The sequence below is a fragment of the Brassica oleracea genome, chromosome C6 (genome assembly GCF_000695525.1).
Source record: "Brassica oleracea var. oleracea cultivar TO1000 chromosome C6, BOL, whole genome shotgun sequence".
NCBI classification, from domain to species: Eukaryota; Viridiplantae; Streptophyta; class Magnoliopsida; order Brassicales; family Brassicaceae; genus Brassica; species Brassica oleracea.
In genome coordinates, this window is record NC_027753.1 from 8,674,659 (window position 1) to 8,687,874 (window position 13,216).

Sequence of the window (13,216 nt, forward strand, 5' to 3'; positions counted from 1 at the left end):
ATATAAGTATTTCAATTATTAAATTCAATATTTGTGGGATTATGATATATAAAATATAAATATTAAAATTTTAATAAATGTTTTAAGTACAAAATTAGTTATAAATAAGTACTAAATAAGTACTTTATAATCTGCTCATTGAAATAATAAGTATATTCTCTATAAGGTAATGCATATTGTTTACAAATGATGTTTGTTTTCATGCTTGATTTAATTTTTTATTTTTATTTGATTAATTTTCTGGATGATAGATTAATTTTTATTTAATTTAGGTGTTTTTCTTTATGCTTTTTGTTTTAAATTTTTGTTTCTACTTCGGTTATATCCGAATCGGTTATATCCGAACCGATATAACTCGAATCTGAACGATATATGGTTACTTTATGGGTTTTAAGATGCAATACAATTTTGAACCGAACCCGAAGTGTTATTATCTAATCCGACCCGTACTAATAAAATTTTAGTACGAGACCTAGGAACATAAACCCGAAAATCCGAAAAACCCAATCCGAACCCGAACACTGAGCTAACAACTTTCGGCTCAATTATTTTATATAGTCTTCAAAGGATTTAGGCCCATTAATTTAGGCCCATTAAAATCTGTTTAATCTTTATAAGTATATTTATATTAGAGTTAATATCAATTGTTTCGCTGTAGCACACAGGTTAATTCTCAAAGAATATCTTATAATCCGGGTTTAAAGCCCGGCTTCTCTTTTTATTTTTGTCTCCTCGCTTAAACCGGTTGTAACACATGTTCAAGTTTAAAGTGAATGAATATGTTTTTTTTTTTCCCAAGGAGTGAATGAATATGTTGAAAAGAGACGATCTTCGCTTTTGCTTCTTGGATATAAATTTATCTTTAAAATAAAAAAACGTTTCTCTAATAAGCATCCTAATGAGTGTTTAAGCACCGTTTTTAAATGATCTATAACCATCCGAATATCTGAAAAACTAAAGCTGCAAATTGAGTTAACGAGCTTATTACAGAGACTTTGGTTTCTCATTACAGACGGTTAGCAGAGACGTCCTAAGCTACTCTTTAACGATGTGGGTATTATTAGCCACTAAAACAATCATTACAGGAAACAAGATACTCGGAAGAAACTTAGAACATACCAAAAGGAGAAAAGATATATGTGTGTATATATATATATATAGAGAGAGAATCTCCATTACTGTATTTGCATTTTTTTGGTTTACAAGCTGAACCGAACCGAACCTCATCAAGGCGCTTGCTACCACCACCGAGATCTCTAGTTCATGGCAGTCCAAACGTGAACATGTTTTTCTTTTTTTTGATTTTGATGTATAGGCTACCATTGCTTGACTCGAGAGGTATGTTTAAAAAAAAAAATACAAAGGATAAAGAAAGTTGGAGACTAACGTAGTGTTATTGCTGGATTTTCCTGAACTCTGTAAGAACTGGGTAGATATTCTCAAAGGCTCTGCAAGTCTCTTCCCTTTTCTGATAGTGTAACCTCAAAAGATTTCATCAGATGACTGACCCCAAGTATTTTTTTAATGACAAAATATGTGTTTAAATCCTTCTGAGAGAATGTGTAAGATTAATTTACCTTGGCTCCCGTTAGAATAATCTTTCCTGACACAAAAATAAGGAGTACAATCTTTGGTTGTTTCATCCTATATATATATATATATATCAGTCCTGGGAATAGTTCAGGCTCGTATGCGAATCATCAGACATGTTATCTCCATGACTCCCATCTTATACAACTACAAATGATATACAATTCTTGAGGTTATCACTTACACTTGAGAAAGCACTGTGAGAGTATGCAAGACCTTCAAGCCTAATGGGGAATTTGACATGGCAAGACCCTACAATGTTCTGAATCTTGAAATCCTGCAGAATGTAATCAGCAATTTCATTACCAGACCGTATATGTAGTTTCTTCTTTCACTGGAAAAATACAGAGTATACTGGATCCGAACCAGAGAGTATGAGAGTACCTTGAACTTTGCAGGAAAGCCAAGCTTTTGAACAATCCGAGCGTACTGAAAAAGAACACAAAAACAAAAAGGAGTTCTTTAAAATAACATCCCACAAAAAAAAAACTACAGAAATTATTTTAAAGAACTCCAGAGTGTATGAGAGGAAACTGTTTACCTTTCTTGCAGCCAGCTTTGAAAGTTGTTCACGCTTGGCTCCTGTACACACCTAAAAGTTAGACAACATAGATGCTACTTTAAAACGAGAACATGGTAGATCGATCAATATGAGAGAAAGGTGACAATATGCTATAAAGCCAATATCATTTTCCCATCAGTATTTGGTTCTCTAATCCTCATGATTACCGCAGCAAAACGCTGGAAAATGAAACACACGGATGATTAGGATATATCCAGAGTATACAAACAAAACTAGTTTGAACCCAAAACATGTTCAGAAAGCACCAAATAAGTGTAAAAAGTTCATTTCATATATATCAATTACAGAGGTCTCAAAAGTTTTGAATCACTTTCAGTTCACGTCTACAGTCTAGTCGAGGTGATGAATTACTAAAAAAAAAATAACTAATGCAAACCTTGGGGTTAGATTCAGCATTACGAGCCTGCAAAACTATGGCTTGCAGTATAAGTTCACTGTTGAAACAATGTTTCTGAAACAAACAAGCAAAAAGTTGAAATCTTGTGATGACAAAGAGCACAAACTAAAGAATTTAAAAAAGGGAGAAACACAGAGACAAGAGAGAAGTACTCACTGAAGAGTTGGGACAATCCTAGAAGGATGCTGAGTAAGGTCAACTGGCTGTCTCCCTTCCATTCCTACTCTCTGCCATTCTCTCTCTAACACACACACAAACTGTACAAATCAGCTAAAACTTGACATAGAGAAGCTCATGCGGATCTAAGCCAACACACATCAACGAGAAAAGAAAGTTGATTTAAGCTTCAAAGGGCGAATTCATAGAAGGGTTGTATCAAAAGGGTTTTGATTTTGAACTGTGAAACTACTCATCGAGAGAATTTGAGATCCAATTCGAAACAGCACCTAATAGGATACGATGAAATTGAAACCAAATCCGAGTAATCGAACCCATTAGAAAAAGAGGGTAAGAAAAAAATTAGACCTTTAGTTAGTTTGCGATCCGGAATTTCAAATCTAGGGTTTCTTAACCCACAAAGGATTGGAACACAGATTTCCCGCGAAGGATTTGAAAGGAGAAGGCTTTTTGTATATATACAGAGGAAGAGAGATTTATAAAGGGAAAAGAGATTAATGATTCTCTCAAATAGAACTTTTTTAATTTTTATCACAAAAATATACCTCAAAAACTAAAATGAACAAAATAACATTTTTTCTTTTTAAAATTTAATTCTTTTTTAATTTGAAATTCTATTCCCAAAACTCCACTTCTCAACTCTAAACCCTAAAACCTAAACTGTAAACCGTAAATCCTAAATTTTAAATCCTAAATTTTAAACCCTAAACCCAACCCTTTAACTCTAAACCTTAATGTCTAAATTAATTAACTCTATGGGTATAAGTGTATATTTACTTCTTTTGATAAAACATTTAAGTTTATTTTGGTCATTTTTATTTTTAAGGTCTATATATGTGGCAAAAAAATTTTAAAGTATATCATAGGGAATTTCTCTTTGTAAAATTGGAGGGATTTTTATAAAGGGAGAGAGTGATTCTCTATTTGGCTCCTTCTATGGCTCTCTGGAGATTAAGGGTTGTGATGAGAGGTTTACAAATAGCGTTTTGGATAATAGTACTTCTTATATGTTTCTAAACTACCCCTCAATCTTTTGTCTGATTAGGCTAGTTCAAGAAAACATGTCGAGAAATCTAATATTACTGTCTTTGCTGGAATTTTAGGTGATGAACCACTCTTTATCTGCCACGTTTGATATTACAGGATACTGTTTAGTTATGTGTATTCAAATTGAGGGTTTGAGTGACATGTTTTAAAATTATTGAACTTGTGATTTTACAAACAAGCAGATTTTAGAAAATTATGTTTTATTATAAATTACTTTGGTAATATATATATATATATATATTTATATATAAATTTAGATATATTAAGAACATAAAAATTGTTAACTTACACTAAAAAGAATAGAGATCATCACTTGTTTATAAACATTAATTTGATGGTGAAAATGATCTAACTAAATTAGTCACACTTCACTTTAATCCTATCTAATTTAACCGATAAAATATCAAATTTGATTCAGAATGATTTAAATCGATTTGAGTTGATTAAATTGAATTACAGAAAAAAAATACATTATGTTTGATGTGTCCAGTGAGTTTAAGTCCATTAACCATTACATGGATATATTCACATCTTTGATTGTAGAAGAATTCAAAGCAATATATGTCTTCTTTTTTTTTTGAGCAAAAGCAATATATGTCTTATTTCTCAATCTTTACCATTAATGGTTCCTAATTATCTACTAATCATTAAAAAGTTTTTTTTTAATTGCACATGTACATATAAGTCTTCACAATGGCACAACACTAACCAATTTTGTTAAAAATAGTGATTTATTAGGATTTAGCAATCATCAAAACTAAGAAGGAGTGTATTGCAAACTCTCAATATTCTTGTGCAAACCTTTGCTTGTTAAACCGGCTTCGTCAAGAAGATTTGGTGTGTGCCATCGGTTCTTCAGCTGTTTATCGGTACAGTTTAACAGGCGGGGTACTTAGGTAGTAGTTTAATTGCAATTCTTAAAAGATTTTATGATATATTCTATGTTTTATTGTTAGTAACTTGCATCGCATAGACTATGAATTAAATTTGGAAGACAATTTATCCAAACGGTTGTCCAATTAACTACGTGATTGTGATTTTTATCTTTATATCTATTCTATAGGAATTAATCTACTAATTGAATTCAATATTTAAATTTTCTTCTTTTCATAGTAACTTTGGAGGTCCCACTTATGAATGTCAACGGTAAAGTAGTGGACGTGGTGAAGACTTTGTGCACTATGCTGAAAGTTGAAACTGATTCTTTGGAAAACCAACACTTTAACGTATGTTATAAACTTTAACAAAAAAAGTTTTTGTGGTGGGGGTTTAAATTTATAATATTATGTTTGTATTCTTTTGGTATAATTATATTATTGTTAATAAATTAATGAAGCTTAACAAATAGTCATTGTTAACCATTTGTTACTTCGATAAGATCTTCAATCAATAACCTATGATCTTCGATCAATACCTTATGATATGTATTTGAAAACTAATTGGTATGATCTGTACTTGAAAATTCAATTATCAAGTTTGTTATACATATTTATAATGAGGGACTAAAAATTTTGTTTGAGGTATAATTTTTTTAACATCAACAGGTATGATGAATTTACTATTGTTTCAATTCAAATATTGTTGAAAATAAAACTTAGTTTATAGAGGATTTTTCATTTCTAATATGACAAACCTCATATGAGAAATGATTCCAAAATCTAGTTAGTCGAATTAGTTTTAGTACCTGACCAATTGGATCTTTTATTTCTCATATGAGGTTTGTCTTCTCCAGCAGAGTATTGTAGGACGACAATGTATACAATCTGTCAGAGAATTTTGCTTATGCAAATGGAAAAGCGATATGGTTTGTTGACAATCCCAAGCTCTCTGGCTTTGTGTCATCGATTCTCTCTGAAAACTTGTATTGTTTGTCTTCTTATCTTGCAGGTAAGGTGGATGATTCTAGTCAGTTAACAGAGAAAGAGAGATAATGAGAGCTGAGAGAAATGCCGGTTTCAGTAGCAGTATATGCCAACTAACTGACCTTTGTTGGTTCGATGATTCCTGCAGCGTAGGAGTTATAAGAATTTGTTTCAATTAAAAATAATAATAAACGTCACTATCACAGGTGGTAACGATGCCATACCTCCCTAGCAACAGTGACACCATCATTAACAATTCTTGGTGATCCATACTTGCTCTCAAGAACAACATTTCGTCCTTTCGATCCAAGTGTAACACCAACTAGGTCTGCAAGCTTGTTGACACCAGCCTATTACAAGAAGGAATTAGAAACCAAATACCTTTAGTAGCCGCATTAAAGTTTCAATTAACATAATGAAAATATATACTCACCTGAAGTTTCCTAATGGTAGTCCCGTCTTTGGCTGAAATACAACTCCTTGGCAGCACATACAATTGCCGGGCTGGATCTTCTAAGCCTGGGGCACACATTCTGCCTCCTTCCGGATGATCTTGAAGACAGCTTGTTCATAAGCTTCTTATCATATTTGGGGCCATGGAACCACATGTTGCAGTGAAAGTTGATGCCATTTTTTCCCTTGAAACAAAGACAATTCAACAAAATCAGATAAACATTTCTAAGAAATAAAAAGGACTATCCTTTTCTTTTAACACTTGGTTTACATAATCAAAATAATTTAGGGCCATTAAATTTTTATAATCTTATAAATGGATTAAAATTAGACTTTAAACCAAAATATCCGCTATAGCACACAAGTTAATTCCAGGATATTTCTTTAAATCTGGGTTTGAAGCCCGGCAGCGGATATATTTTTGTCCGTTTTGGCTCCTCAAGTAAACCAGTAGTAACACATGTTCAATTAAAAGTGAATATGTTGAAAAAGAGACTATCTTTGCTCTTGATTCTTCGATATAAATTTATCTGGAAAATACAACCCTTTTTTCTCGTGATAAGCATATCCCAATGAGTGTTTAAGCATCGGTTTTTAAATGATCTACAAACCCTCCAAACATTTGAAAAACTAAAGCTGCAACGTGTTTATTACAGAGAGCTGGTGTCGTACTACAGACTGTTAGCACATAAGTTCTAAGCTATTCTTTAACAATGTGGGTATTAAGTAGCTCACTGAAACAAAACATTACATGGAACAAGATACTTGGAAGAAACTTATAGGAACCTCCATTCTTTCTTTACATTTTTTGGTTTTCAATCGGAATCAAACTAAGTCCGCTCGCTACCACCGAGATCTCTAGTTCATGGCAATCCAAATGTGAACATGTTTTGTTTCTTTTGCTTTTGATTCATAGCCTCTGCTTGTATCATAATAAACCATTGATTGAGTTAAAAGGTATGTTACAAGATACACATATGATAAAAGAAAGTTGGAAACATACATACTGTTGTTGCTGGATTTTCCTGAATTCTGTAAGAACTGGGTAGATATTCTCAAAAGCTGTGTAAGTCTCTTCTCTTTTCTGATGGTGTAACCTCAAAAGATTTCATCAGATGACCCCAAGTATTTTTAGTGACAAAAATGTGTTTAATCATTCTGAGAGAATGTGTAAGATTATTTTTCCTTGGCTCCGGTTATAACAATCTTTCCAGACACAAAAATGAGTAGTACTATCTTTGGTTTTTTTTGATGAAATGTTAAATTTATTAAGCATCAGCAAAAAGAATAGTTATGTACAAAGGAATAAAATTTTCTATGGCCTAAACATATGTACTGAACCAAAAAGAATAGTTATGTACAAAGGAAGACGAGGTTTAGCTGAATAGTTCACCGACGAAACTCGATTTCTCACTGTCTTCCCAATGAGTTTAGCCAACTGCCCGACTTGACGAGGTCTTTTATGATGCCTTCTATAGTTTCTCTCTCCCTCCAAATTATGTAAAAAGTGGTCTGAAACACAAGCCGCAGCAGCAGGTAGGTGAGACGTTCAAACCCATGAGTAGCAAGGTGAGCAAGAGTCTCTTCCCAATCCGGATCAGGAGACCGACCTAGAAGCGTACCAACAGCCTCTAACCAGAGCGTGTATGTGTAAGGGGAAGCGAAAAACAGATGGTCCGTCGTTTCATTAGGCTCGCCACAGAATAAACAGCCTTTAACCTGACCCCATGCGTGCATTCGATCACCGGTAGATAGCCTATTTCTTATAGCAATCCATGTTATAAAAGCAAACCATGGTACCCCTAGTGGAAACCAAATCACCTTGCTCCATGGTACAGTCGGATGTCGTGCACGAATCTGTTGCCAAGTCTCAGTAGTAGTGAACCTCTTGCTATAGTCATTCTCATTTCTCCTCCATAGTACAACGTCTGGACCGATACAATCTTCTTTCAGTACTATCTTTGGTTGTTCATCCTATATATATATCAGTCCTGAGAATAGTTCAGGCTCGTACTGGAGAGAGAGATGCTAACCATCAGACATATAATCTCTATTTTATACAACTACAAATGCTATACAATTCTTGAGAAAGCACTGTGAGAGTATGTTATATATCTACTAATTTTATGTCGCTTTAAGCCGCGTTGCACATTAACCATCAATTTCATCAACTGAAGAAGACTAAACTAAACAAGACAAAGAACAAAACACAAAGCGACTCGCGGAATTCTAACCAAAATGTAAGTCTTGAAAACCATTAATAAAAAACATCACAAAATGATAAGAGGTAAGGTAGTAGCATTCAACCAAATCCAAGAACCTTATGTAAAGACAAAGAACATCTTATGGTGGTCTCTTTGTTGCTCCTATGGATTGCTATCTAGAGAACCAGGTGACTTAGCTAAGCAGCCATGGGATCCTCCACAGTCGGTAGCTGACACCTAAAAACCGGACACAAGCTATGAAGCTGAAGCCAGTAGAGCGAGCAAAAACTGTGAAAGATGTGCTCACAAGGCATCTGTTTCCCATCTAAAAATCATCCAAACACACCAAACACTGCAGCCCCGGCAGTAGGATGATCACATCAGCCAAAGCCTCAACAGCATCTCTCCTAGCCGGTGGCGTTCCATACCTCCTTGGATCAGTCTCTGTTAAAGTCTCAAGCATGGCTTCGAACTCAGGACCGATGAAGTACTCGCTGAGAGAGCCACCAGCAACAGGAGGCAGAGTGTCGGAAACAGCAGAGCCCGGGACAGCCAGGATCTGGTTATAGGGATTGGTGACGATCACGCGTCCTCTCTCTTGATTGTTATCTGATAGAGTAAAACTGTAGTTTTATTGAAATGAAAGAGAGAATCCAATGTTCCTAAAACACTGATTCAAAGGACTACAATGATAAGCAACTAGTCAGACTAGTGACTCGATCACTGACTTTCCAGGAAAGTAGAAAGAAAAAGAAAAGAAAAGAAAAGAAAGTGTTTGCAACTTTTCGAATGAATGAAATTGAAAGCGTAACTCTGATTTTTAACAGAATCGTAACAAACTTTTTGTTAAGACTCTCTCTCTTCTGACGTGGCCGTTGACTTTAGCTGACGTTTCCCTTACTTCCGATTCCCTGTATCAAATCATCCCTGTTTAGACAACCTTGTCCACAAGGTTTGTATCAGGAAAACGCTTCTCCAAATCGTAAAGGAACTCCACGTCGAGTCATCCACATGTCTGTTCTTCCACTTCACCAAAACCATTGTTGCAGGCTTGTTCGGTCTCTTAACAATCTTCCTCTCCAAAATAAACTCTGGTTCCTTTACAATCACTTCATTGTTGATAGAAGGCAAGTCCGTTGAAGTAGTAACATCCCCCACAACCATCTTGAGTTGAGAAACATGGAACACCGGATGGATTCGAGAAGACTCTGGAAGCTGCAGCTTGTAAGCAACCTTCCCACACCGATCAATGATCTCATATGGTCCATAGAACTTAGGAGCCAGTTTCTGATTGCTTCTGAGAACTACAGAATGTTGCCTATACGGCTGGAGTTTAACAAAAACATAGTCTCCAATTCTGAAGGACCTATCAGTACGATGATCATTCGCAACTTGTTGCATGCGATTTTGAGCTCTCAATAAATGAAACTTCAATAGGAGTACCATCTTTTCCCTTTCTTCCAATGACCGGGCTACTACCGCAACTTTAGCTTCTCCGGGTAGATAAGGTAAATGCTGCGGAGGTAACTGACCATAAACCGCTTTGAACGGAGACATTTGAATGGTCGTATGATAGTTGGTGTTGTACCAAAACTCCGCCATAGCTAACCATTTTCTCCACAAGTGAGGTTCATCACTACACATACATCTCAAGTATGTTTCCAAGCATCTATTAACCACCTCAGACAGTCCATCACTTTGAGGATGGTAAGCACTTGAGTAGTTCAACGCGACTCCTTGCAGTGAGAACAACTCTTTCCAGAAGTCACTCAAGAAGACAGCATCACGATCGCTTACGATAGACCTTGGAAAACCATGTAGCTTGAACACATTGTTAAGAAGTGCTTGAGCCACTGATGCCGCAGTATATGGGTGTGAAAGTGCAATGAAATGAGCTGCTTGTTGGGGTCAAAATCGGTCACGACGAAATCAATGTCTGAAAGTCCCCGCAAAAATCAACATGAACCTTTTTTACGAAAATTATTCTTCGTAAAAAGAATCTTCACAAAGAGCCTTGCGGTAAAATCTTGTTTTAATCTCAAACGAACCACTAAATACCGATTATCCAGAGGCAACGGACATGTATCCAAATCGGCCACGGACAAGCTCAAGTATGGCCATCGGACCACCCACAAGCCAAGTTTGGTCGCTACGTAGCGACCAAGCTCAAGCCAATCTCGGTCGCTACGTAGCGACCGAGCACGCACACGGCTCAGTCGCTATGTAGCAACCGAGCTCAAGACAATCTTGGTCGCTACGTAGCGACCGAGCACGCACACGGCTCGGTGCTACGTAGTGACCGAACTTTCCCAAAACATCGATACGACACGAATCCATGCATTCTCGTCTACTCTTTAATACTATCTCCTGTAGGCCATGGCTAAACCATTCTTTTTTTCTCGTCACTCGAAGTCATCAGTCAAACTTTATGATAAAAACCGCGGGAAGTTTGTTTTTATCGAAGAAACCGTAATAAACGTTTTGAGTCAAAGACAACCCAAAGAGACCTAAAACGCAACTCGAAGCCCACTGACGATTTCTTAACCGAAAACCCATAAGCCTTATGATGGTTTATGCTTGGTTCGTAAGGCAAGATAAATGTCAAGTTTCCGCGGATAAATGTGAAGTTTCCGAAGATAATCACGAAGATCGGAAAAATTGGAATATCTCCATTTTTGAGCTATGACGGCTTAAGGGCAGAGGGGAAAGGCGCAAACCGACCTAGGAGCATGTATATAACGAGTCCTAGGTGAGAGGCAAAAAAGAAGACTCTCGGAACTTAGAAACGTTGAGGCATTATTCTCGACATGCTCTGTTTCTATGGCTGCCACCTGATTACCAGACGAACGCGCACAAGCAGTTCGATCTCTTGGTTCACTCTTGAACTACGTTCGGCTTGATCCTCGAAAGGGGTACGTAGGCAGCCTTTCATAAGGTTTAGTCCGAAATCAATCAAAACCATTTTCGTATCTTTTCTGTCTTATGTTATCGAGCTGCGACTCAACAAGGTTTAAGGTTTTAGGTTCCTAGAACTAGGTAATTCGCTGACAGCTCTTGTGGCCGAAGCTTTTATAATCTCTTGTAATGATCGCAATGTTCTTACGCGGATTCAAAATAAGATCTACCTTTTCTATAAATTCGTTTTGTTATCTTTTCATATTTTCCGCATTTATTTGGTCACTTGTCGTTGGCTCTCGCAGAGAATCCGGGACCTCAGGGAAAGTTAGGGCTTCCTGACTTTCCTCCGATTATGGAAATCGACAGTGCGAATTTTGGTTCCCACACTGTTTTGACCAATTCGTTTCAGAAAGGAATGTGTCATGAGAATTCTCTCAAAAAACCTATGAAAAATGTTCTACGACTAGATCGTAATGAAATAAACTTCGGTAACACTCCATGAGTAACTCCAAGCAACTTTCACCTAAGATCGAAATCACAGCAGAAACGTTTCTCATAAAATCCGCATAAACAACGCTACTTTGACATATGTATACATATCACCTATTTACAACCTTCTTAAACCGGTCCCCATTACTTACGTGAAAAATCCTTCGTACTATCAGATCAAGTCTTACGAAGAAACTTTCGCAATAAAACAAGTTTTACGAAGAAGTATATTTTGTATAGCAAACACCAAGCTATAAGATCTGATTTTCGATGATCAATCTAAACTTTATCTCTTTGCATTACGATATAATAGATCTCATTTGTTTTTAGCCCTGCGGCTCGCTGGCTTCAGCCTTTCTTTTCCCTCGGTCACATCCGAGAAGGCAGTCATCCCGCAGCTGATTCCACAATGGTTATGTAGCAAACCTCTTAGGCTACGTCTTCCTCAGACAAAAACGAATCAATTTTCATGAGACTATTGGTAACATTATACGAAACATTCATCGTATAACTGAAACCTAAAGCATAGAATCGTTTTCTATGACTATCAGCCATCTTAGCACGGATAACCCTAAACCCAGCGCACTGGTCTCTAACATCTCTAGGCATAGTATCAAAAACCCTCATACGAGATCCCAAAATTTGTCTCTTGGCCAATATTCGAGCGTCTTCAGAAATCCCGCAAGTTTACACACTGCGGAAAACTCTCAAAACAGATCACAGATATAGCAGTTCACACAGAGTTAGTTCAACAAGGGTACGTAGGCAGCCGTCATAAGGCGCAGCCCCAATCATATCGCGTTCCACTCTTAGAAGAGAGAGAAGACCACTTACCACAGACCTTTTCAACCATTAATTCCGCCTAACTTACCTAACTTGCCAAGCCACTCGCTAGAACCTCACGCTAGAAGCTCATGGTTCTAACGAGCAGGGGGGCTAACTGTTGGGGACAAAATCAGTCAAGACGGAATCAATGTCTGAAAGTCCCCGTAAAAATCAGCATGAACGTTTTTCCGAAAATTATTCTTCGTAAAAAGAATCTTCACAAAGAGCCTTGCGGTAAAATCTTGTTCTAATCTCAATCGAACCACTGAATACCGATTTTCCTGAGGCAACTGACATGTATCCTAATCGGCCACAGACAAAGCTCAAGTATGGCCATCGGACCATGCAGAAGCCAAGCTCGGTTGCTACGTAGCGACCGAGCACGCACACGGCTCGGTCGCTACGTAGCGAACGAGCTCCAGCCAAGCTCGGTCGCTACGTAGCGACGGAACTCCAGCCAAGCTCGGTCGCTACGTAGCGACCGAGCGACCAAGCTCAAGCCAAGATCGGTCACTACATAGCGACCGAGCTCCAGCCAAGCTCGGTCGCTACATTTCCCAAAACTTCGATACGACATGAATCCATGCATTCTCGTCTACTCTTTAATGCTATCTCCCGTAGGCCATGGCTAAACCATTCTTTGTTTCTCGTCACTCGAAGTCATCAGTCAAACTTTATGATAAAAACCGCG

The 13,216-nt window shown here is 37.0% G+C and overlaps 1 protein-coding gene and 1 pseudogene across 1 annotated transcript; both read right to left on the bottom strand.

The window, feature by feature from the left end:
• Positions 1–1,343: 1,343 nt before the first annotated feature.
• Positions 1,344–3,164, bottom strand: LOC106299232 (annotated as a pseudogene).
• Positions 3,165–7,519: 4,355 nt separating this feature from the next.
• On the bottom strand, positions 7,520–8,010 carry LOC106297401. Its single transcript, XM_013733646.1, has 2 exons — positions 7,931–8,010; positions 7,520–7,865 (listed from the first exon to the last, which is right to left on the bottom strand). The coding sequence occupies exons 1-2, from the start codon at positions 8,008–8,010 to the stop codon at positions 7,520–7,522; spliced, it is 426 nt and encodes a 141-aa protein (XP_013589100.1).
• Between the last annotated feature and the right edge of the window lie 5,206 nt (positions 8,011–13,216).